Here is a 26,694-nt window from a genome sequence, read left to right as displayed (position 1 = left end):
TGTAAATCTCTTGAGCCCTCTCCGGCATAATAATATCCTTCCTGTAATAGGACAACCAGAACTGGACACAGTACTCCAGAAGAGGCCGCACCAACATCCTGTAGAACCTCAACATGATGTTCCAACTCCTATACTCAAAAGTCAGAGAATTAAGGCGAGTGTACTAAACGCCTTAACCACCCTATCTATACGAGACCCAAACTTCAAAGAGAAGATGTGGTGTGAACTGATGTTGGTAAGACCAGCACACATTGTACAAATTTTAAATATTGCATACATCATAACTGATAATTTTCCCACTTGATCTTGTTATCTCTTGGCAAATTATTTTAGCATCATCTTCACGTGGCTTTAAGTTAATGTTTTCTTGACCTCATTATACTCAGTCATAGGACCTTTACATTATAGAAGAGAGTCGGTTCTTTTACTCTAGAAATTGAGGGGAGTTAAAATTTAGTTGAATCCAGAAATTCATAAAACCATAGAACATAACACAAGTATTGATTGACATATTCCATGTTATCAACCCCAATCTTCTCCCTGTGCTGCCATCTCTGCAGTAATGAAAGCCCCAAACCTGTAGTAAGATACGGAGCCAGAACAAATTCTTGACGAATCAAAATATTGTTTTCAGAGACACTACTAATAACACTTATCTACCAATGCAAAGCCAAGAATAAATTAGTTTCAAGATTGTGGAGAGTGAATAAGCAGTATTCTTTAAGTGCCGTTTCTGGTCCTTTCAGGTCGCAGGTATTAAATTTTTAAAAGTCCACAAAATCTAACCTACAGCAGTTCACATCAACCGATAAACAGTCAAACACATCTCATCTTCAATTCTAACATGAAACTGGTTCTTTTCATTTCTTGCACATTATCTCGTGTGACAGGTATAATTATGGGAAAGTCATTTTACCACACCCTATCTAGAAAATACAATAACCCTGCATAGACTGCAGGTCACTCATCTAAATTCAAGTAGTAAGTAATTTGACAACAAAGAATGCAACTAAATGTTGGAAAACCATCCATGCCAAACAATAAAATAATGATTACAGCACCTTTAATATTTTGACCAATGGATTGATTTGGAGATGCTGGTGTTGGACTGGGGTGTACAAAGTTAAAAATCACAACACCAGGTTACAGTCCAACAGGTTTATTGGAAGCATTATAAATTCTGTCTTACAATTGCGTACTCCACACCACCTGAAGGAGCAGCACTCTAAAGACTCGTGCTTCCAATTAAACCTGTTGGACTATAATCTGGTGTTGTGATTTTTAAATTTAGACCAATGGATTGTTTATCTACACAAAGGCTCACATTACACCCTCAGGGCATTGGAATGTGGAAAGCAACATTCTAAAATTAAGATTACAGGTATTTCTTTCAATGACATCGTCTCTCACAACCACTCCCTTGGATTTTCACATTCTTAACTCACGATGTTTGTCCACTGTTTCCCCTTGGTAGAGCCATCAGCTATTCTTGCTCATTCCTTTCAGCCACTTCTCCTGGGAAATGTGTTTTGTTGAGGCTTCTCATCTGCAATTGAACCGTTCTTTTACAAAAAATTGTAAGGGAGGGAGAAAAAAAATCCAACCAATCCCAGGAAAGGAAGAAAGACAATGTTCAACAAAATAAAATGAAGAAACATAAAAGAAATAGGTGTGACACAATGGAGTTCAAACACTAGATACTTGAATCAAAAGAACAGAAAACACTCAGCAAGTCAGGCAGCACACATGGAGATAACAAACATGGCCTTTTGCAGACAGCTTGTTCATTTGGACTCCTAGGATCTGCCATAGGAGCTGAGATATTCCATGTACATTATTGTTGCGCAGTGGTTAGCACTGCTGCCTCACACTGGCAGGGACCTGGGTTTAAACCTAGCCTTGGGTGACTGTCAGTGAGGAGTTTGCACTCCTTGTATCTGCATAGGTTTCCTCTGGGTGGTCCAACTTCCACCCACAACCCAAAGATGTGCTTAGGCGTATCAGCCATGCTAAATTGCCCATAGTGTCCAGCAATGTGCAGGCTCAGGGGTTAGCCACGGGAAATGCAGGGTTACAAGAATAGGATAGTGGGGTGGGCTGCTCCTCAAAGGAGGAGTGTGGATTCAATGGGCCAAATTGCCTCCTTCCACAATGTATCCACAATGTAGAGATTCTGTGATATTACTGCATTCTCCTTACTTCCATCTTCACTGCACATACCACTAATAAGAAATCTTACCAGTAGCAGCTCAGACAAGGATCCCCAGTGGAAAGTTTCATATGCAGACATTCTCCCTGAATTATCAGCCACCTGGAATGGCCTCCAATGCCCACATTAGCCATAACACACATAGCCAGGTTGCACACTGTTTAGAGGTTGTTATAGCCCTTACTTCACAACTTTAGAGAACTGCTTCCCAAACTTTGAGTGTGATTGTTTCCCACTGCGGGAGTCTCTAGAACCAGAAGAGATAACCTCAGAGCAAGGTTCGCTGAGTTAGGACAGATATGAAGGGGATCTTCCTCAAGACCAGTGAAACCGTACAGTTCTTTACTGTAGAGGATCAGTCATTAAGTACATTAGAAATTAGTCAATCTCAGCCTTTAATCAGTAAGTGAATCAACAAGGGTCCTGGGGAAAAGACAGATGAGTGGTGTTGATGATTATCAGACCTACCATGATTTTACTACAATCTCCCAAAGTATTATTTGAATGGCAGAACAGACTCAATGGGCCAAATGGCCTACTTCTTCTCCTTTATCTTAGTCTGTCCTTGCCTCCTGGGAGAGGAAGTGGTCACTTTGGCCGGGTGTGTGCTTTCAGCACTGCTCGAGGGTTAAAGAATAAAGAAAGGTGACACTATCGGAATGTGTCACAAAATCCCCAGTCATCGATCTTGGTGCAGTAGTGTTACACTGACTTGGCTGTTACAAGGGCTCAACTGGGAGGTGGAATCTCCCTTCCTCTGGAAGGTTTAAGGAGATGACTGAGGATTCAAAAAATCAGGTGTCCATTTATTTAAAGTACACTCTGGAAGTTGGTCTCCTTCATCTTGTTTCCATATTCAGTTTATTCCTCCCAAAATAGAATCAAAATTGATCTACATTTTCAGATCATAATTGACAAATAAGTGCTGAAGGAAATACTGCAAGAGTAAATTTTTAAAAATGAATTATGGTTGACGTGATCTGAATGATTATACTTCGGTTTTGAAACTTCTCTGCTTTAACCCCTGAAAACGTAGGTTGTATTTTACACAAGGCAATCGAAAAATAATCTTCTTAGACCAGAAATCATAGGGTTGATTTTGAGAGATAGGGATATCCAGTTTCTCTCAAGAATTCCAACCTATCCTAGGTCTTACTGTTTCTTTCCTCCCTTTCCCCAGTTTTGCTGCCTTGCTGTGAATCTACGTACCCCCACCTCAGTTACAAGGAAAAACAATCCACCTAAAAATTTAATTTTGTTTCTTTAAATAAAAAAAAATGCTGCCTGACCTGCAGAGTATTTTCAGCCTTTCCAGTTTTCAAGTCGTCCAGAGTATTATTTGGCTCAAAGATCAGGAGCATCAGCAGCCTAGAACAGTGACATGAAAATTGAATCTTCTCCAGCTAAGAAATTCTTCCTTGGATCCATTCTGACTTCTTTACATAATTATGATAAACTAGATTGTGAAACTAGTGTTAACTAGATGATCTTCTACAGTAAGGCATTCCAGTAAGCTTGCATCATTTCCTAGAATCAAAATCAATGCTACTCCCTTCCTTGGTAGGTTAGAGACAGTTAAGAAAATTATTTCATGCATATCAGAAATTACTTTCCCTCCATATCCACAGCACCAGGACTTTTTTCAGTTCATTTTAGATTTCAGATCTAAAACTTTCAAATAAAGCGAGAGCATTTATAGAGTCATAGAGATGTACAGCACGAAAACAGTTGCCCATGCTGACCAGACATCCCAACCAATCTAGTCCCATTTGCCAGCACCTGGCCTATATCCCTCCAAACCCTTCCTCTTCATATACCCATCCAGATGCCTCTTAAATGTTGCAATTGTGCTAGCCTCCACCACTTCCTCTGGCAGCTCATTCCATATCCGTACCACCCGCTGCATGAAAAAGTTGCCCCTTAGGTCTCTTTTATATCTTTTCCCCTCTCACCCTAAACCTATGCCCTCTAGTTCTGGACTCCCTCACCCAGGGAAAAGACTTTGCCTATTTATTCTTCCACACCCTTCGTGATTTTATTAACCTCTATAAGATCATCCCTCAGCCTCTCACACTCCAGGGAAAACAGCCCCAGCCTTTTCAACCTTTCCCTATAGCTCAAATCCACCACCACTGGCATGATCCTTGGAAATCTTTTCTGAACCTTTTCTAGTTTCACAACATCTTTTCCGATAGGAAGGAGACCAGAATTGCACGCAATATTCCAACAGTGGCCTAACCAATGTCCTGTACAGCCGCAACATGACCTCCCAACTCATGTACTCAATACTCTGACCAATAAAGGAAAGTATACCAAACACTTATAAACAACCTGAATACATAGTATATACAACATGACTCTTTCAAATAATAGTCAGACAAAATGGTATCAAAATAAGTTTATTTTTTGAGCTATTGGAAAAAGTCAGTCAATCTTGTTTTATAATTCAGTTTACAAAAATTTCTTTGAGATGTAGTTACTCATGTTATTCATTTGCTCCAAATTCATATTTCAAACTGCCTGTTTTCCTCAAAACAAATTAAACTTCCGACTGCTGCTCAAAGCATTTAACATTTGCACTTTGCATGTTTGTTTCACAAAGTATGTACATGCAAACTGATTTCTATCATTACCCAAATTTGAAAAGAAAACTCTTAATTGTTAAGTACAAGTTAAGACATCAGCCTTTTGGAATTACTGAAGTACAAATTAAGTATTACAGTCCACATCAAAAATACCAATTGAAAACATAAATCGTATTGTATATTTAGAGCCAAAAGATGCAACATTGAAACCCAAATTCCCAATATAATGAAATTAAATTTAAATCAATCCAAACTTCTCTAGAATTTTGTTTTGGTACATCATTTGAGACAGGCAGAGCTTCATACATGAGAAATAAGTCAGACCCATTGGAACCCATATTCAATTTTAACATCAAAACCTTAAGAAATCTGGGGATAAAGACAAGCATCAGCTCAATACGAACGTTGCATATAAAAGCTAGAACACTACAAAGATATCAACTACACAGCATGATGTAAAATGTTTCTACTGTATTGCAAATTATCAAAAATAAACATTAGTATCTGCATATACCAATTGCCCAGAAATCTGAGTAGGCTCTTTTCAAGGAAAGGATACCTTTAATATTTACCTGCAATCCATCCAACACATTAATATTTCCTTCAACTCAGTTAATTTTTCCAACAATTACATAATGTGAGAACTCCATTAGATTCCATTAATGGCCTTTATCTAAGAAATTTTGCATCACCACCTAGTGTTAAGGGTCAATTGTGAACAACTGCAACAAATTTTAAAATGGAATCTTTCCACCAAAGCAGCCCTGGCTTCACAGAACTGCAACTTGCAACTAGTTAAAAGGGATATCTTCACCGGTGTTAATACAACTGCAATGGACGATTTCAAGTCAGTGTTAAAAATATAAATTGGAAAAAGATGTAGTCAAGTAAAAATATTTTCAAGATTTCATGCTGCAGGAAATACAATGCCAAAACAGTTGCTAAAACTCAGTAACAGATCCCAAATCCACCTGAAATGGCAATGATGCATGTTCAAACAAAACAATTTTTTTTCACAAAGCTACCTTAAAAAAGCTTTTAAAAAGGGTTTTTGTTGCATTTTGCCAGCGTACAGATCAGCATTTTTTTGTTGGTTTCCAAAACAGCCAGAGCCCACAACTGCCAACATACTTTTGAAAGGCAGTATAAAGTTCAGTACCCTTTGAGAGAGAGAAAAAAAAATTGATATAGACAATAGAATTACCAACTTGTGATTAGGGGGATTATTGGAAAAGAAATGAAAACAGGATCAAGTGAAGTGTTGAAATACAATGGTACCTTGATAATTCTAAAACATATTTTCTAATTCCTTTGATCAGTTTGAGAGCATTATAGTTTGCCCAAGTTAAAAATATTCTTCACAGCTGTCAATCACTTTCCTGTTGATCATAATCAAAATCTAAATTGCAAAATACATAATCACAGCATTTAGACATTCTAAATCATGAATGCTGTGACATGCCCAGAAATATACAAAGTAATCCTTATTACAGGTATTTGTAAATTCTCAACGTCACAATCGGTTTTCAGTTAGGTGCAACATTTTGTATTAGACACATATCAGCTTTTGACATAGAATGTGTGTTTGGAAATACTGATCATTACCAATGACTAAAAGTCTAGTTATGTGTCAAAATTTCAAATGTTGCCATTCCAGCATTGCTTTATAAAAACAGTATCCCTTAATAGAACGCTGCACCCAAACTGATGGTCATCATACCAGAATCCTTGCAAGCATAGTCCAACCGTTTTATATAAATCGTATTCTTCAAAATTAAACAAAGCAGTATCATTTTTGATTTGTTCAGACTAAGTCTCTGTGGAATCTTTTATTGCATCTTTTTGTTTTGTGCTTGATGCTGCTTTAGATGTTTTATCGTCACTGGAGGAAGTTTCCCCAGTTCTCCTTTCAGTGTTCGGCTGAAAGACACTCTTATCCATAAACATGTCTGGGATGTCACTCCCAAAATAAATCTTGCTGTTTGTTGAAATTGCTTGGTATTTAGCCAGTTCCAAATACTCTTTAGTTAGTTTTAACTGTTAGGAAGGAAAGAAAACAGATTTCAATTCACTTCTGAAACATGAATAATGCTAAACCCAGTAATCATCATGCTTGGTATATAATTAATAGTTGCACACATCCTGAATCCTTATCATGATGCATTTTCTAACCATGAAAACAAATTGAACATTATTTTCTGAGCCTTCAGTTGGAATTGCATTCAACGTTATTTTAAAATTACAATTCAGGATTTTAAAAAAAGTCACATTTGCCAATGACAGATGTCTCCTTCAGTCCACACGCACAAACATCCCAAGAATCTCATATTCCACTCAACCTCCTCTCTGTTTGAGCATAACAGATCTCCATTTTTTTTGCTGCAGATAATTGAAGTTCATATCTTAATTTAAAAGATTATAGTCCATAAACAAAGTAGAAAGTTACTATTGCTGGCGCTATTTTAGATCAGACTTTTACACAGTTGGTTCTACAGTAATGAGTGTTAATTCAATTTAAATTGGCTTTAATGTGTTTGAAGAATTTAGACTTTTGAGGAATGTGACTTTTCCTTACCTGTATTGACTATAACATGGTTCCAGCCCCATTAGCTTAAATGGTGTGGCTTCTGCACGATTTTATTACGTGAGATTGCATAATAATAGAACTCTCTCGCTATATCAGAACCAACTATATGCTAAATAGTCCTAAATTCTGATGTATAGTTCACATCAAACCAATCACTGGTTCCAAATATTAGCCTGTGAAATAATGTAGTATGCAAAATGGAGGGAATGGCTGGAATATTTGTTAAGAAGTGAGAAATGAATAATTTCTACAATGCAGCTGATAACATCTCCTATCAAGTAGGACTTGCTCATCAATAACCTATTTGCTGATGTCCAGTTTAAGTTTCTGCCAAGACGACTCATCTTTTGGCGTCATCACAGCCTTGGTTCAAACATGGATAAACAGCTGAATTCCAGAGGTGAGCTGAGTGACAGTTCTCAATATCATGGCTGCGTTCAACAGAATGCAACATCAAAAAAGCCTAGCAAAACTGGAAACAAATGGGAATTGGGGGTAAACTCTCCAGTTTTTGGAGTCATACCTGGCACATGGAAAGATGTTTGCAGCTGCAGAAGTTCAGTCACTTCAGCTCCAGGGCATTTCTGTAGGTGTCCCATGCCCACCATCTTCAGCTGCTTCAATGACCTTCCCTCCATCATAAAGGTCAAAAGTGGGGATGTTTGACAATTACATATAGTGTTCAGCACATTCATGACTCCTCAGATACTGAAGCAGTCTATGATCGAATGCAACAAGATCTGGACAATTTGCAGACTTGGCCTGACAAATGGCAAGTAACACCGGTGCCACGCAAAGGTCAGGCAATGACCATCTGCAGTAACAATCACTGTCCCTCAACACTCAAATGGTGCTGCCATCACTGAATCCCCCACTAACAACATCCTGGAAGTTACCATTGGCCAGAAACTCAACTGGACTTGCCACATAATCACTGACCTGCTCTTGTAACCACTGAGGCTAGGTATACTGCAGCGAGTAACTCAATTCCCGACTTCCTAAAGCCTGCCCACTATCTACAATGCAAAGGGCAGGAGGAGGCTGTAATACACCCACTGGTCTGGATGAGTTCAGCTCTAACACCACAAAAAAACTTGACGTGATCTGGGACAAAGCAGTTTCGTTAACTGGCACTAGATCCACGAGCATCCACTCCCTTCACCATCAATACTTAGGAGCAGCAACGTATTTTATCCACATGATGTACTGCAGAAAGTCACCAAAGATCATTAGATCTTCTGAAAATACAACCACTTCGAAACACCAGCTGCAAGTTCCCCTCCAAGCCACTCGCCATTCTGCCTTGGAAATATATTGTCGTTCCTTCACTCTTGCTGGGTCAAAATCTTGGAAGTCCCTCCCTAACAGCATTGTGGGTCCACATGTTGACTACAGCCGTTCAAGATGGCAGCTCACCAACCCTGGACTAGGATGGGCAATAAATGCTGGTGAGTCATCGAAACCCATGAGTGAATAAAAAAATTGCAGCTGAAAAACTATTGCTACATAATAACTTGAGGTGGTAAAACGAACAATCACACTATTTAAAGTTCCATGTTATGAACAGAAATGAGCAGATAAGAGTCAAAAATAACTGTAAAATTGCACACCAGAATAAAACTGATTAATCCTTCCCTAACAAACTAGTGCTGATTGGAATGGATACATAATAATTAAATATCTATAGACTTAAAAGATGGTGGGGAAGATGGAAAATGTGGGAGAAGCTTTTAAAACGAAAAAGGATGCGAAAAGACAAAAAATCCAAACTAATGTCTGTTTACATTGCTGAATCCTGAATCATATGCAGTTCTTCTGTATATACATGTGGAATCTCCTTTTCCATTCCAACTATTTGAATAATGGAACACAGACAACCCTTGTTTCTATTTAACAATTATACGTGGAAATCAAGTGCACAGGAAGAGGTTTTCATACCTGGTTGGCTTGTGCAATCTTCTGAGCAGTGTAGAAATCTGCATCTGCTTTAGCTTTCTGTTTGGCTACATAAGTAGCATCTAGAAGCAAACCAAAACAATTGAATCAATACTTTTTGCATTAAACATTGGATGCCACCAGCAACTACTGTCTAAAACAAATACATCTACATTTAATCCACATTGTGAATTGAGATTGCCACTGAAATATGAATGAAGAGTACAGTAAACTAGGCAGACTTGGCTGTTAGAAACAAATGCAGCAATGCCTGATCAAAATCTTATACTGCTCCATTTTGGAGCACTTGCTTCTGGAAAAGCAAATGTCAATAAATCAAACAATCAATAAATAAATAACCAACTGTCCCAAAGAACTAAGATTACAGCTGTTTGTAAATCCTAAATTTATATAATGAAAAAGCAGACAAGACCTCCCTGGTGTACTTGATACTTTGTCACTTGGCTCTCTCCATGACAAAAAGTATGAATGTAGTAATGAAGCACAGACCACATTTACAGACTATTAAAAACATTTCATAAGATTGAGAGAATCAAAGATAAATTTGTTACATGTAGACATAATGCTCACCTTTTAAACACAAGTGTTTAGAACAGAGTAACGCAAAAGGCAGTCATCAGAAAAAGGTGGAGTTAGAAATATCAGCTGAAATAAAGTTCTACTTTGATGTGACTTGAATGAAAATCTATCCCAGGAGTTGGAAATGATCTACTTTTAATCTAGCACTTTGCAGATGACTGCATTTTCTAGTCAAGGGTTGCACAATTCCCAAAAGTCTGCCAAGAAGCACTACGAATTGTTTATTGAACGCAAATGCTGAGACTGCATGAAGAAGAGAGGTTAATCCAAGGACAACAGTGGCACAGAGTCTTTGGAAACAAAGTTCCCAGAGACTAGAATTATTACTCCTGTTGAAAAGTGTGGTGTTGGAAAAGCACAGCAAGTCATGCAGGATCCGAGGAGCAGGAGAGTCGACGTTTCCACCATAAACTCTTCATCAGGAATGTTTCGGGGAGGGGGGGGGGCAAGATAGCCAGGAAGGCGATAGGAAGGTGCAGGTGGGAAGTGATACTGATAGGGTGGAGTGAATAGGTGGCAAGGAAGATGGACAGTTCAAGAGGGTGCTGCCGAAACTACTGAAGTTGATGTTGATGCCATATGGTTGAAGGAAGGATCCAAAGGCAGAAGATGAGGCTTGCTCCCCACGACTGCTGTACTTTTCTAGTACCACGCTTTTCGACTCTGATCTCCAGCATCTGCAGTCCTCACTTGCTCAGTATTACTACTGTCCCAAGTAATTGTTTCAAGGGCTCCCTGGTGTTATTTTGAACAAGAAAGATGGTCACATGTGAAGCACAACCAAAGCTGTATGCCAGCCGAGCAATTTCCAAAGCTCCCTACGAAGTATGACATTTATTCAGGAAAGAACTGACCCAACAGACCGGAAGTCTCAGGTTCAATCTGCATGTTAGAGTGCTAAAATTAGGTCTCATGCCTGTCAATGAGAAAGAAGTGGCAAGATTTTGGCTTGCAGCCATTGATGTTGAATAACTGATCAAATAGCCTTCTGCCACTCACAACAAAGTCTATCACCTACTTCGTTCACGTATTCAACAGCAACTGGCACCACGGAAATTCACCCAGAAGGACATGTCTTTCAGAAGAGTATTTATTTTAATATTATTTAAGAGCTTGGATTTTGATCTGATAACACATGGGTTAGGTCTGTGTCTAAGTTTAATGGACAATTTGCAAGTATTGCTGTAGCCATGTTTAACTTTGAAAACAGTAGAGAACTTGAAGAGACTTCCTGGAGAGTAATATAGTTTTGTTTTTATTGGGAGAGTTTGTAAGCAAACAAAGTATACGGTTGTGTATTAGGCTTTTACTAGAAGAAAAAGTGCAGACTGCAGATGCTGGAGATCAGAGTCGACAAGTGTGGTGCTGGAAAAGCACAGTGTTCTTGATGAAGCGTTTATGCCTAAAATATTAACTCTCCTGCACCTTGGATGCTGCCTGACCTGCTGTGCTTTTCCAGTGCACACTTTAAGGCTTTTATTACAGAAGACCCGAGATTGGGTGTTTTCCTCTTGATTGGGGAAACATATCTTTACCCTTTCAGTCGGAGTGTGTTACAGATGTTTTGGCTAAAGCTGAATGTGTAGAAGAGTTGCTCATGAGAGAGAGTGTAGTTTAGGACTGTTTTAAAAAAAAAACCTCTCAGTTTCAGAAGTTTAGTTTAAAAGGTTCCATGCCAGAAGAGCTGGGTTCAAACCTTGCAGGGGTTGCAAGAAGCTGACAAAGTGAGAGAGATTTAAATGACAAATCAAGGAAGAAATCATCAGATTCTCCCAACTGGGAATTGAAGCTGCAGCTAAGTCAAACCAAATATGAGATAGAGAAAGGGGTTCTTTCTTGTGTGCGCGCTGCAATGGGATGCCATACAGTCCGACAGCATAGAAACTGACTGTTCTGTCCAACTAGTCCACGCTGACCAGCTTCCCAAACCAAGCCATTCCACCTGCTGCATTGCCCCAAATGACTCCAAACTTTGCTTATTTGTAAACATATCCAAAGAAAAACGGATACTCAAAAAATACAGTCTGCAGATTCCTCAGGAACAAACCACGACAAGTAGAACTAACACAGCCAGAAACCCTAACCACCTTACCATACATCAAAGTCATCTCAAAAATGACAGCCAGACTACTAAGACCCCTCGGAATCCTGGTAGCACACAAACCCAACAGTCCCAAACAAAAACTAACAAACTTAAAAGACCCGGTACAATCCATAGACAAAACCAACGTCATCTACAAAATTCCATGCAAGGACTGCCACAAATACTATGTAGAACAAACAGGAAGAAAGTTAGCCACCAGGATATACGAACACTAGCTAGCCACAAAAAGACACAACCCTCTCTCCCTTGTAGTCCTACACATGGGAAGAAAAAAAAACACTATTTCGACTGGGACAGCACATCTATCCTGGGACAGGCTAAGCAAAGACATGCCAGAGGCCTGACACTCCAACCACAACGCCATAAACAAACACATAGATCGAGATACCATCTATCAACCCCTCAGAAAACGAACAGGAAATGACATCACCACAAACCCCAGGAATCCCATCCAGGACAAAAACATACAAATAGAAAGCAGGAAACAACAGCTTCGCTTCACTTGGAGGTCGCCACTGATGATGTTACCTAGCTAGGTAATGAAACGTCTGGATATCAAACCTACAGCTCAGCGAGCAAACCTATACCCTAAACCTCAACCTGAGCTATAAACCTTGTAAAAATATCCAAATGTCTCTTAAATGTTGTAACCGTACCCGCATAGACCACATAGGAGTTTATTCCACACGCAAACAATTGTGTTAAAAAAAAAGTCCTTTTTATATCTTTCTGCTCCCATCTTAAAAATAAGGCCCTAGTTTTATTACTTCCCCACCTGAGAGAAAAGACCTTTGCTATCACCTTACATATTGCTCATGATTTTATAAACCTCTGGAAGCTCACCCATCAACCTCTTACGCTCCAGTAAAAGTGTCCCGGTCTATTTTTATAAGTCAAACCCTCCATTCCCAGCAACATCCTGGTAAATCTCTTCTGAACCCTCTCCAGTTTAATAATATCATGCCTATAACAGGGTGGCCAGAACTGTACACAACACTTCAGATGAGACTTCACCAACATCCTGTACAACCTCAACATGATATCCCAATTCTTATACTCAAAGATCTGAGCAATGAAGGCAAGCATGCTAAACATCTTCTTAACCATCCTGTTGACATGTGATGTAAATTTCAAAAGAATTATATACCTGCATCCCTAGGTCTTACTGTTCCACAACACTACTCAGGGCCCGACCATTAACTGTATACATCTGCCCTTGTTCACTTTACCAAAATGCAATACCTTGCATTGATCCAAATTAAGCTCCATCTACCACTCCTCTGCCTCAACTTTCTTATCTTAGATAACATTCTTCACTTTCCACTATACCATCAATTTCTGTATCAGCTGCAGGCTTACTAACTATGCCTCTTACTCTCATTCAAACCATTTTTATAAATGACATACAAAAGTAGACCCAGTACCAACCCGTGTGGGATACTACTGGTCATAGGCCTCCAACCCAAAAAACAACCCTCCAACACCACCTTCCATAAAGCCAATGTTGTATCCAATAGGCAAGCTCACCCAGAATCCTGTGTATGTAACTTCACTAATTAGTTGACCATGTGAAACCTTATCAAAGGTTTGACTAAAATCCAAATAAACTATGTCGAATGTTCTGCCGTCAATCTTTTTGGTGACTTCATCAAAAAATTTATTTTGAGAAGACAGGAGTTCCCTCGCACAAATCCATGCTGATATCCCTAATCAGTCCTTGCCTCTCGAAATGTAAGTAAATCCTATCTTGTTGTTGACTTGCTTGTTGAGCTATTAAGTCATCACCATTCTAGGTAAAATCATTAGTATGCCTCCAGTGAAGCATTGGCGTTCTACTCCACTTGGTATTTGTTTGTCTGGGTCTGCTGGAGTTGGCAACATCATTTCCAGTTTTGTTGCTGGTTCTGTTTCTTAGTGGTTGGCATATGGGGTCCAACTCTACATTTGTTAATGGAATTCTGGGACTTCCCGTGAATGTCTCTGTTTGGCTTGTCATAGGATGGATGTGTTGCCCCAGTTGAATTGGTGCCCTTCATTGTGTGTGTGTATGAATACACATGATAGCTGATCAAGTCTCTTGGTGGCTAATTTCTTTCCTGTTTGCTCTGTGTAATTGTTTTGGCAGCCTTTACACGATATTTTACAGATAACATTGGTCTTGTTGGTTGTGGGTATGAGATCCTTTATACCTGTTAGTAGCTGTAGTGTGGTAGTAGATTTGTGGCCTGCCATGATACCCAGGAGTCAGGTGATGAAACATCTGCGAACAAATGTTCTAGCTCAACAAGCAATTCAACAATCTCTCGCACAACCTGAGCTACAAATCTTCTTGAATACTCGACATCCTGCCTTTCAGAGTCATCTTCAATAACTTACCCACCACTGATGTCAGACTCACTGATATAATCCCCAGGCTTCTCCTTACAGCTTCTCAAACAAAAGCACAACATGAGCCACCTTCCAATCTTCCAGCACCTCACTTGTGGTTAAAATTAATACAAATATTTCTGCCAGGGGCCCAGCAATTTCATCCTTAACATCCCATGACATCAAGGGATACGCTTAATCAGGGCCTGGAGATTTATCAACCTTTATGTTTCTGAGACCTCCAGCCGTTCCTCTGTCATTGGGACTAATCGGATTGCATTTTCATTCCAAATTTTGAAATTTTTGAAGTGTGCTATGTGTAAATAGTTTAGTCTATTCTATATATGTTCACGTTTTTGCATAATAAACTTCTGTTTTATTGTTGAATCTAAACCTGCATTGTGTTTCAGTGAAAGACTGTCTTATTAAAACAAAGAGAAAACAAGACATGATTATCGTACCAAATTTTAGTATGGGATCTAACTTGTGCAGTTACAATTAACTGGGATTAGAGAAGTTGGAAGAAGTGAGAATGGTTGAATACCGTGAGGCCTAGGTACAAATATATCGTAGCATGTTTTATATTCAAGCTAGAGATAAAATAGAGAACACATCATCAAAATTAAAATAATTTCAATGTGTGCAATTCAACTTTAGAATGACCTGATGGTGCTAAAACACTCACCTTCAATTTGTGAAATCTTCTTCAATGTTTCCTTTTCCATAACCTTTTGTTGAAATTGAATCTGGGCTACTTGTGCAACTTTTTCTGCCTCTGTGTATTGACAAAACAGAAATCTTAGTGTACTGCACAAATCATACACTATTAAAAAAAAGAACTGCTTGGGCTTTGTAAAGCAATGGTATCATCATTTTCTGATGATTGCACAAGATCATATACTTGACTACTGTGCGAAAAAGTGGCCTCTGATAAGACCAAGATGCCTTCTGCTTTTGACTTTAACCATATTCTTAAACTAACACGAGTACATAGTTCTTAAGTACAATTTATGAAAGTGATCTCACTTTAACGATGCGACAAAAACACTTCCTGCACTTATGAACTGCTCCTTTATATTGTCCTGTATTGTGGTCTGACTTGTGTACAAATGGACTTCAGGACAAATTTCAGAATGGTATCCATTCACAACCTGGGGACTGTCTGCACTCATTTTTTAAAAAAAGTATCTGATGTTCAGCTACATAATATGGTGGCATCTCTTGGACCATTCTGTCTTGCAACCTTTAGAGACCACGTCTCTATCATTACAGAGAGCACGTTATCACGGTCTTATCATTGTCAACAGCACAAAAATGATTACACTATCACTAGGAAGTGCCAAACAGCAATTATCTATTCACTGATGCTCAGGTTGTGGGTATGGTATCCTTTATACTTGTTAGTAGCTGTCATAGATGGTTTGTGGCCTACCATGGTACACAGGGGTCAGTTGATGAAACATCTGCAAACACACCAGTTCAGCGAGCAAATCAACAACCTCATCCACAACCATAATAAAAGAATGCAACAAAGGTTTACCAGGCTGTTTCCTGGGATGGCAGGACTAAGCTATGAAGAGACTGCATCAGTTGGGACTGTAGTCACGTAAGTTTAGAAGAACTGGTGGTGGGGGAAAGGAAGTCAGAAGAGAAAGATTTCACAAAGACCTATACAATATTAACAGAAATGGGTGAACAAAGGATGGATGCTCCCCATGACTGATGAGTACAGAACCAGGGGCCACAATCTAAGGATATGGGTAGGCCATTTAGGAACGACAGGAGGAGAAATTTCTTCACCCAGGGAGTGAAAAGCTCTACCACAGAAAGAAACTGAAGCCAAATCATGGAACATTTTCAACAAGGAACCAGATATGATTCTTTGGATTAAAGAGATTTAAAAGTGTAGGAAAAAAGTGGATACAGAGTTGGATGATTTGCCATGTCATATTGATTGACAGAGCAGACTCAAAAGGGCCAAGTTGTCTACTCCAGTTGCTATTTTCTATGTTTCTATTCAAAAGGTTTTGGTTAGGAGTGAGATGCAGGAGTGTGGCATCAACACAAACCCAACATCATCCAAGACAAAAGGAATCTATCAGATCAACATCCCATCCAGCAACTTGAACTTTCACTCACTCCACCACCTATCCAATGCACTTTAGCAATTTCCCAGCACCCCCTCAACACCACATGCCAAACATACAACTTCAACCAACCACAAGGGCAAAGGGTAGCAGATGCATGGGGTCTGCTGGATCAAAATCCTGGATCTGCCAACCAAACAGCTCTATTGGGGAGGGGTGTTCCCACACCAGGTGGCCCAAAGAAATGCAAGGTAGCACTCTCTAAGTGGCAAGTAAGTATGAACAATAAATTCTGGTCTTGCCAGCAATGTTCACATCCCATGAACAAATAAAACAAAAACTTCTTTAAAATAATAATTCTTTACAATTAATTCAAAATATTCAGTTAAAGTGTCAGGAAACATTAGCATGTTCAATTATTCAGTAACAGGGTGACAATAACATTTAGATGCCTGATGGATTTGGCAGCAAATAGTCAGCACCAAAACTTTAAAGTGGCATAAATAATTTGAAGTTAATTAAAATTTATTCTATTGTGTTAGACAACTTAAAGGCTGGAGTTTATAATTCAACTGTAAAGACATTATTTACTGAAGTAGTGAACAAGGATTTCAGCTATAACATTCAAGGTCTTACAAAAATAAATCAACATTGCCCCTGGAAAGAGGGGCACAATTTAATCATTCTTTCACTTAAACCTTTCACTAGACATAGTTCTTTAGCCTTACAGGCACAAATGAGTAATGAGAAACATGTCCCCTTTCCATATAACAAAAACAAGGTGACCACTGTTGAACTAACTGCACTACATTGAGGTTATCAAAGAATAAAACAATGATTTTTCAGATCTCTGATGTTGCAGGAGAAAAAACATTGGTGATGATTTTAATATAATCCATTATGTTTTTTTTTGTCAAAACTTATACCTTCTTGTGCTGCCATTGCAATAAAAATGTCTCTTCATGCCTCAACTTTTTAATTAAATACAAATTTTACATAAAATTAGCAACAATTTCAAATGAAACAGCTGAGAAAGGATCTCACTGAACAAGTCCAAGAACAACTCATTTCCCCAAATAGAAGGGCAGCAAATAGGGAATGAACCCTGGAGCAAGACAAACTGACCATTTATTTCATGGAGCCAACACTGGCATGATGGCCTTAAGGCTCTCCTGTGCTGCAAGATTTGACAATGTTTAACAGGCTGATAAACATGTACTGAATTAGGCAACAGAAGGGTTTTATGTGCCAAATCGTGGGTTTACAAATTTTCTGTTTCACCTTTGCCTTCCGGACACTGAGATACGATTGAGCTACCAGCAAACAATTAAAAAAAAACTTACGGCCTTTCAAGCCATAGATCATAGAATCTGGTACAAGAGGAGCTGCTACTCAAAACAACAATTCCTAATGTGATCCTTGTACACTGAAAGTAATAACAACAACAACAAAAAAAAAATCACACTATGGCCACTGAAGTATTATAAAAAATGTAAAAAATCTCTATCAATAAATAACCAGATCTAAATACATATCTGGAAATACAAATCACATGGCAAGTTGGATATTATACATTATTACACCTTGCTATCTGTCAAGCTTAGCTTCATGACTCAAACCTCCAATTCAAAATGATCTTTTAGAGTCTGGTTGAAGATTTGTAGCTCGGGTGTCCGTTGTTGTGGTTCTGTTCGCCGAGCTGGAAGTTTTTGCTGCAAACGTTTCATTCCCTGGCTAGGGAACATCATCAGTGCTATTGGAGCCTCCTGTGAAGCGCTGCTTTGATGTTTCTTCCGGTATTCATCCACAAACTCCATTAACAGACACATCGTCCTGGACCCCACATACAAACTACTATAGCTGAAACTGACACCCGGAAGCGGCAAGAACAAACCACTATAAATACCGGAAGAAACATCAAAGCAGCGCTTCACAGGAGGCTCCAATAGCACTGATGTTGTTCCCTAGCCAGGGAACGAAATGTTTGCAGCAAAAACTTCCAGCTCGGCGAACAGAACCACAACAATGATCTTTTAGAGTTACAATTAGAGTTCAGCACGGAAAGACACCCTTCAATGCAACTCGTCAGTGATGACCAGATAGCCTAAATTAATCTAGTCTCTTTTGTCAGCATTTGGCACATATCTCTCTAAACCTTTCCTATTCACGTACCCATTCAAATGCCTTTCAAATGTTGTAATTTGTACCAGCCTCTACTACTTCCTCTGGCAGCTCATTCCATATGCGCACCACCCTCTGCCCCTTAGGTCCCTTTTAAATCTTTCCTGCCTCACCTTAAACCTGCGCCTTCTAGTTTTGAACTCCCCTACCCTATCCATGCTCTCATGATTTTATAACCCACTATAAGCCTCCAATATTCACTATCCTGCTATTTTTTTCATTGTGAAAATTGAACAATTTAGTTTGTTCAAGGCCAGACACACAAATTAAACCCCAGTACAGTACTTTACAGTTAAAAAAACCCTCAGCCAAACCAGAAGCCATACCACTGACCTACCATGAACTCAGATATGTTTCTTAAATGAGTCAAACTTCATAAAGCTAACGGAAAAAAAAATGCTTTTTGTCCTGCACACGCAACACTGTTACTTCAACTTGTTTTTAGATCAAATTACTTAAGGAGAATAAAACTGCAATTCCAATGGCTGATAAGACAGACATACAGACAACTACCCAACCAACTCCTCAGGTGCGAGAAATGCTTTTAATGCCTGACTTTTATGATATGGATTCCTCTTGTATACTCTGATTATTGCAGTTCCACAAGCCCAGAGAAAAAGGAACACTGCAAGGTCAAAAGCAGTTAGAATTACCAGTACACAAGCAGAAGTTAGAATTGTGAACTTGTGCAAGACATTTTCCAAATTAACCCACATACCAATAATAGCTCGTTTTCTTTCCGTTTCAGCCTCTTTTTCCACGACCTTTTGCCTCTGTGTAGAAATAAGCAACTTTGTCTTCTCTGCTTCCCTGAAATAAACAAAGTTGTAAATAGCGTAAAAAGCCATGTTTTGAAGCCTCAAACATTGTGTGCTGTAACCCCTAGGCAATACAGAGTTTTGGAAGGCGGGGTTGTTGGGGGGGGGGGGGGGAGAGAGAACAAAGATTCAGTATTTGTGGCAAGAAATTCCAGAGGTCAAAAATATTTTAATTTTTTTTAAGTATCCACTGCAATGTGAGCATACGTTCACAAAATACTTTTCAGAGGTCACATATAGCTTAGCTTTGGAGGTCAAGTGCACTGATTACACTCATACGATTAAAGAGGCTCCATTCTGTGGATGAGAGGTTTGACTGCTGTGTTGATCCAGAGAATGATGCTGTCGGGAGTTCTCAAAGCCTGGCAGGATCACCTATGACAGTAAGGTCAGAGGGGAGAACCAGACAAAGCGCAATCCGAAACAAATCCCCACTGCCTTTTCAGGCATTCATGCAATATCAACAGCTACAACAGCAGATGAAGGGTGCAGGTGCTAAGAGATCCCCAGTCGTGGAGGTTTCCTTGCTACTGGAACAAGATCAACCTGTCAAGGACCATGCATCCACTGACATGCAATCCATTAAGAGATGTTCCACACAAGAAGCCTACCGATATACTCCTGCCAAATGTGTTGTCAGAGATGCAGCTGTAGGATTGGACTAAGCAGCCACTCAAGGACCTACAGAACCCATAACCAGTGACATGGAATTTCTTAGAGGGTCAGGCATACTTGTTAGTGAGTGATTACCAATGATGATTTAAGAGTTTTCCGTATCTCTACACCAGTCATGTTAGGTATGTTCTGTTCTTTTGCTTGATCTAAATGAAGCAACTCCTCCAAAAGCAATGACATTGCTTGATAAAAAATACGGACAAAAACTTATGCAAATGTGAAGACGTTTTAAAAAGTTGAGCTTAACTACAATATGCAATCTTATATGGCAAAGTATCAGTAACTGGACCATGAAAAAATTTAAGAGTCAGATTCCTGCATTTAAATATATATTTCGTAAAACAATAAATATTGAAGAATAAATCCAATATTTAATACAGCTACAAATGCAGAGTGTGAAAGAGTCAACTTACATAAGTTCAAAATTCCTTCTAATTGCCTCTGGAATTTTAGGTTTTGTAACTCGAACAGCCTGTTGGTTTGCAAGAAAAATATACAACAAATCATTAAAGATCTAACATCTTGGCAGAGTCTGTTTTGAATTGTACTAAAAATTTCCTAAGACTTCAAGATGTCAAACTAACCAATTTCCTTGAACATAAATATTTCAAGTCTCATAAATATCATTCTGTTACAGGGACAAAAATCCTCAAGGTTATCTTTCAGAAACACTGAACATTTATGCACTACGTGGCTTAACTGGCTACTTTTACCAACCCGTTTGCTTTATTGAACTTTTTGAGAGCAAAAACCATTGACCATAGAAAGAATCATATAAAGTTCATTTAAAATTTGAGTTGAAAGAAGGAATTTCAAAAAAAAAACCAAGGTCTGGAGAATACATTAAAAAATTGCGTAAACTCTGCAATTGTTCAGTGAACATTCTGTAGGTCCTGAGCACGTATTGTAAAATCAAGGATAGTTTCACTTACCTGGATTGTAAGGCCAGGTGCCATAACAATCAAGTCTTTTTGTAAAGCCAATTTCAAGTTCTCATCTATTTGATCTAAAGCATAAACAAAAACATATGAATACAAGCAACTTTGGAACATGTTTGCATGCAGTCAAGTACCATCTTCAGGACAGTTAGTTAATTCAGTTGGCAGGACAGCTGCTTGTGACACAGTGATGTTAACAACATGGTTAAATTTTTACACTGGCTCAGTGCACCTTCGCCTTCTCAATCTCTCCCCATACCTGAGATGTCGTGACCCTCAGGTTAAACCACTACCAGTTGTCTCTTTCTAATAAGAAAGCTGCCCCACGCTCTGGCAAGACTTTACGTTTACCATATTAAGGTAATTATTCAAATAGCAAAGGAACATAAAGATAAAACATCTTATTTTTATCTAACTGTTTTATTTCACATATTGTGCTTTCATTTCCTGCACTACAAAAGTTCAGTATTCCACATGAAACTGAAATGAAATTTACAACTACACTCACTGCTTTCACACCCTTCTGTGACCACCTCATTAACAAACGGTCCAAGTTCATGACCCCAACTAGATTAAATGGTTCTTTCCAGATTAAATGAAAACCATCAAGACAGAGTACAATTAGCATTTGTCATTCTATCATTGGTCTTCCAATCCAAGGCATTTTATTGAGAATTTAAAAATCAAGATAGATTCCTCAAAGCAATGTTTTCTCTTCATTCCAACATGGATCTTGGTCAGATGGCCAATGGGCTGAGGAGTGGCAGAAAAAGTTTAATTTAAATAAATATAAGGTGCTGCATTTTGGGAAAGGCAAATCAGAGCAGGACTTAGACACTTAATAGGAAGGCCCTGGGGATTGTTGCTGAACAAAGATCTTGCAGTTCATAACTCCTTGAAAGTAGAGTTGCAGGTAGATAGGATAGTGTAGATTTGGTATACTTTTTTTATTATTGGTCAGAGCACTGAGTTTAGGAATTGGAGGTCAATGTAGAGGACATTGGTTAAGCCACTTTTGGAATATTGTGCACAGTCTGGTCTCCCTCACATTGGAAGGATGTTATGAAACTTGAAAGGGTTCAGAAAAGATTTCCAAGGATGCTGCCAGCGTTGGAGAATTTGAGCTATAGGGAGAGGCAGAATAGGCTTCAGTGGTTTTTCCAGTGGTTCAGAGGCTGAGGGGTGATCTAATAAAGGCTTATAAAATCATGAGGGGCATGGATAGGGGAAATAGACAAGGTCTTTTCCTGGGTGGGGGAATCCAGAACAAGAGGACACAGGTTTAGGGTGAGGGGGGGATAAATTTAAAAGAGCTGTCAGGACCCACGTTTTTACACGGAGGGTGGTGCATGTATGGAATGAGATGCCAGAGGAAGTGGTGGAGGCAGGTACAGTTACAACATTTAAAAGGCATCTGGATGGGTGAATGAATAGGAAGGGCTTGGAGGGATATGGGCCAAGTGTGGGCAAATGGCACTAGATTGCATGAGGATATCTGGTTAGCATGGATGAGTTGGACTGAAGGGTCTGGTTTCTGTGCTCATTCCTGAAGAAGGGCTTAGGCCCAAAACGTCGATTCTCCTGCTCCTCGGATGCTGCCTGGCCTGCTGTGTTTTTCCAGCATCACATTTTTCAACTCTGGTACTCCAGCATCTGCAGTCCTCACTTTCTCCTGGTTTCTGTGCTGTACATTTCTACGACTCTAAAATGAACAAATAATTATTCCTGCATTCGATGAATGCAGCATCACGGTTAATTGAATCATCAGAGTTTAAAATCTGTTAAAGTGAATACACGCACACTATCTACTTTTGTCTAAACCCAATAAGTGAACTATTTCACCTTGATTTACGTATGATAGCATTGTGTTTATTAACCTATATTTGCAACTTTTGGTTGATTTTAACAGTCAGTAAATGGAATAAATGATTTGAAATAATGTTTCATAACTGAACTGCAATCATCCATGAAATTCAAACTGTCTTCGAATTAAGGTTTAAAAAGTCCTCACCAAATAACTCAATGTAGACCTCCTGTAAGGTGTGAACACTGCAAAATTGGTTCAACTCGTGATGAATTTTGTTGAAAATCAACGTCTTATCATAGTCAGCTGTGTAGTTCTTAGCAATATCATACACTGAAGGAAGAAAGAAATTTTATTTTTAAAATTTGCTCAATAATCCTAATTTTGCAGGTTAGAAATTTGAGGTAACGTTACATATTTTAGAAGGGTGAGGGCAGCAGAGTGGAAACAATGTTTTTTTGCACATTCCCAACCCCACTGTCTAAACTTATTCAATCAGAGGTCAACTAGAAGCCTGAGAGACAGGAAGGAAAGAGCGCACGGGAAAGCGAGGAAATAAAAAAAAGGAAAAAGAAAGAAGATATCACACAATAACAGAGTTATTCCACGAATACAAAGTCAGTTGCAGTTGGTTGCTTAAAGGCCTGTGAAATTCAGTTTCAATAATTCAAAGCTGTTTGTTGTACTATAAAAAAGTCTCAATTATCTAATACTGTATATTAAGTAACACTAAACAGGAATGTGTGGCTTAAAATGTTCACTAATGACCTGAATAAAAAAGTTTCTTTTTCAGAGTAAATGATAGCACATTTTGGGAAATGGGTGTGCAGAAAGATATGCAAGGGTATTGACTAATACCTCTTGATAAAACGCACTGTTAAGATTCATTTTATCCTCCAATATAGAGTTTAATCAAGGAAAAAGGTCATGAATAAGAATAGAAATTTCACGTGTTATGCAGACTCAGGATAAATCTCCCATTCTGCACTTAAACTCTACCTCAACAAACCATCATCCAAATTAAGACTTCACATTGGTCATCTTAAAACCTAGCATATACTGAAAATAGAGAAGCACATATAAATACTCTTATATGCTTAAAAAATACAAGTTTCAAGTCACAGTTTCAAATTAAGGGCAACAATGTGACATTTTATTCCCCAGTTTAAGGCTGGACAAATTAGAGACTGGGAGTTCTGTGAGTATGTCGCATGTTGGAGGAATCTGAGATTAAGGGTTTACCATCCCACAGTAAGAAGTCAATCACGTTCGGGCCAAGCTGAGGGGAAACATCTTCCCACCCCCAGAGGTTTGCAGAGCTTTGAAATTCTATCACGCAATCACAGATGAAGTGCACAATGAGGAACCCATTGTTTGCACTGGTTCCAATCTCCTGCCTCTTCCTCCTTCATGTCTCTGTACAATAATTTTATGCTCAGAATCATTCAGTGCCCTCTTGAGTACTCAATTGAACCTGCCTCCATCACATTTCAGGCAGTGCATTCCATATCCTAACTCCTCACTATGTTAAAAAAAATTTCTTCTCATCACACTTACTTGATTTGCACATTACTTTAAAACTATGCCCCATGATTATTTTTTCCTTTTATGACCAGCTTCTCCCTATCTACTTTATCTAGCTTGCTCATGACTCTGAAAATTTCTACCAAATATCCTCTGAGCCTTCTTCACTTGAAGAAAAATATAGTCTCAACTTCTTCAACCTATCCTCACTCTTGGAATCATTCTGTAAATCACATCTCCACTCTCTCCAACACATTTACATCAGCTTCGTAACGTGGCATTCACAACTGCACAGAATACTGTCGGTGAAGTCAAACAAGAAACCTTGCACAAGTTCACCATTACTTGCCTGCTGTTGTACTCTTTGCCCCTACTAATAAAGCTGAACACTTCATGAACTGCTCTCCACCTGTCCTGCCATCTTCAATGATCTGTGCACATATACACTCAGAACCCTGCGTAACTGCACCTCCTTTAGAATTGTACCCAGAGTTTATATTGTCTTTCAATGCTCTTCCAAAGTGCATTACCATACATTTCTCTAGATTGAACTTTATCTGCCATCTATCTATCCACTCCACCAACTTGTCAATGTCCTTTTGGATGTCCGTACTGTCCTCTTCAGTTTACAATTCTTCCAAATTTTGCTTCATTTGCATACTTTGCAATTGTCTCCTGGACATCAGGATCCAGATCATTAATATATAATCACAAAAAGCAAGAATCCCAAAATGGACTCTTGTGAACTCCACTACAAACCTTTCCACAGCTCAAAAAAAACCCATTCATTGATAGTTTATGTTTCTGATCATTCAGCCAAATTTTATATTTATATTGCTAATGTACCTTTTAAACATGACATATAAACTTTCCTCAAGCCTGTTGCATGGTACTGTATCAAATGCCTTCTGGGAATCCATGTAAACTACATGAACAGTAAAAAATGAGGTCTGCAGATGCTGGAGATCACAGCTGCAAATGTGTTGCTGGTCAAAGCACAGCAGGTTAGGCAGCATCTCAGGAATAGAGAATTCGACGTTTCGAGCATAAGCCCTTCATCAGGAACTCGAAACGTCGAATTCTCTATTCCTGAGATGCTGCCTAACCTGCTGTGCTTTGACCAGCAAACTACATGAACAGCATTACCCGCATCAAATCTTTTAATATCTCTACAAAAAACCCAACTCCAGTTAATTAAACATGATCACCCTTTAGAAATCTTTATTTTTTCCATGTGATTATTAATTCTATCCTGAACAACTATTGTGAGGGGTTTCCCCTAGGTTATGGATTCTTAGAAATTGAGTATATTTAAGAAAGTGTTGAAAAACCTCTATTCATTGCCAAGGGAATTGAAACATACATGGGTAGTACAGGAAGACGAAGCTAAGGTGGATCTTAATGAATAGTGGTACACTCAAAATGACCTCTTTCTGCTCAGATACCTTAAGTAATAACTCATTACAAATATCACAATGCCTTAAATGCTGCTGCTTATTTCTTTTTGCAAGTAAAAACAAGACGATATGCAAAAACAAGTCAAATCCTGAATAGGTTATTGTGGCCAAAGTCTCAAAAACTACAGGGCTCACCAAATGCTGACCTGCACTTGGAGCAAGGCTGTTTACCACTTCTATTCTGTCGAAATAGATCATGACACCACCACTATAATGAAGAAAACAAGTTAAGTATTTCTGTAAAACACAGAAGACTTAAATAAATATTCAGCTATAAAAACAACCCCAAATGTATGGTTTGCTAACAAAGTTAAAAATTTAAGAGTACAAAATATTTTTAAAAAAACAACATACATGAAAACACAAAGTAAACCACACAGAAGGGAGAAGTGATGGTTCATTACACCTAATTCAGTTCCACTTGCTTGCTCGATTAGCTGCAAGTAAACAAGCTGAAGATATCACATTCCCCAATTATACCATACTCTACTTGGTTAGCATGCTGAGGACACCAGTGCAGATGCAGACTGTTTAATGTATCCATATTATCAACCTCCATACCACTTCAAAATAAAATTATTCAGTCTATTTTCAATTGACAAATTGGTAGAATATGGTCACCTTCTTGGTTCCAAAGTTGCAACCTTTAAAATTACATTAAATCTTAGGCAAGTTGCACTAATCATTTAATGCTCATTACACCTCTGCACTTTGGTGTTCACATCCAAGAATGCTCATGCAAAAAGTTGCACGTCTTATGAAAGTAGTTTCTAAACAAAACAAATAGCGCAGAAAATTAAAATCTGAAATTTTTCCCTCTCCA

General features: G+C 38.7%; 1 protein-coding gene across 4 annotated transcripts in view; it reads right to left on the bottom strand.

Moving 5' to 3' along the window:
* Window positions 1-4,592: 4,592 nt before the first annotated feature.
* The window catches only part of LOC132834977 (erlin-1-like), a 41,310-nt gene continuing 19,208 nt past the window's right edge, over window positions 4,593-26,694 (bottom strand). For all 4 annotated transcript variants that reach the window (XM_060854149.1, XM_060854145.1, XM_060854147.1 and 1 more), the window contains exons 5-12: window positions 26,018-26,079; window positions 23,098-23,223; window positions 21,081-21,154; window positions 20,562-20,620; window positions 19,374-19,465; window positions 15,073-15,162; window positions 9,320-9,399; window positions 4,593-6,831 (exon numbers count right to left, since the gene is read on the bottom strand). In XM_060854149.1, coding sequence (XP_060710132.1) covers window positions 6,604-6,831; window positions 9,320-9,399; window positions 15,073-15,162; window positions 19,374-19,465; window positions 20,562-20,620; window positions 21,081-21,154; window positions 23,098-23,223; window positions 26,018-26,079 — 811 coding nt within the window. In that variant the 3' untranslated portion in view covers window positions 4,593-6,603. The remainder of the gene's footprint in view (window positions 6,832-9,319; window positions 9,400-15,072; window positions 15,163-19,373; window positions 19,466-20,561; window positions 20,621-21,080; window positions 21,155-23,097; window positions 23,224-26,017; window positions 26,080-26,694) is intronic.

The sequence above is a fragment of the Hemiscyllium ocellatum genome, chromosome 43 (assembly GCF_020745735.1).
Source record: "Hemiscyllium ocellatum isolate sHemOce1 chromosome 43, sHemOce1.pat.X.cur, whole genome shotgun sequence".
Lineage (NCBI taxonomy): Eukaryota > Metazoa > Chordata > Chondrichthyes > Orectolobiformes > Hemiscylliidae > Hemiscyllium > Hemiscyllium ocellatum.
This window is presented reverse-complemented; position numbering and strand designations above follow the sequence as displayed.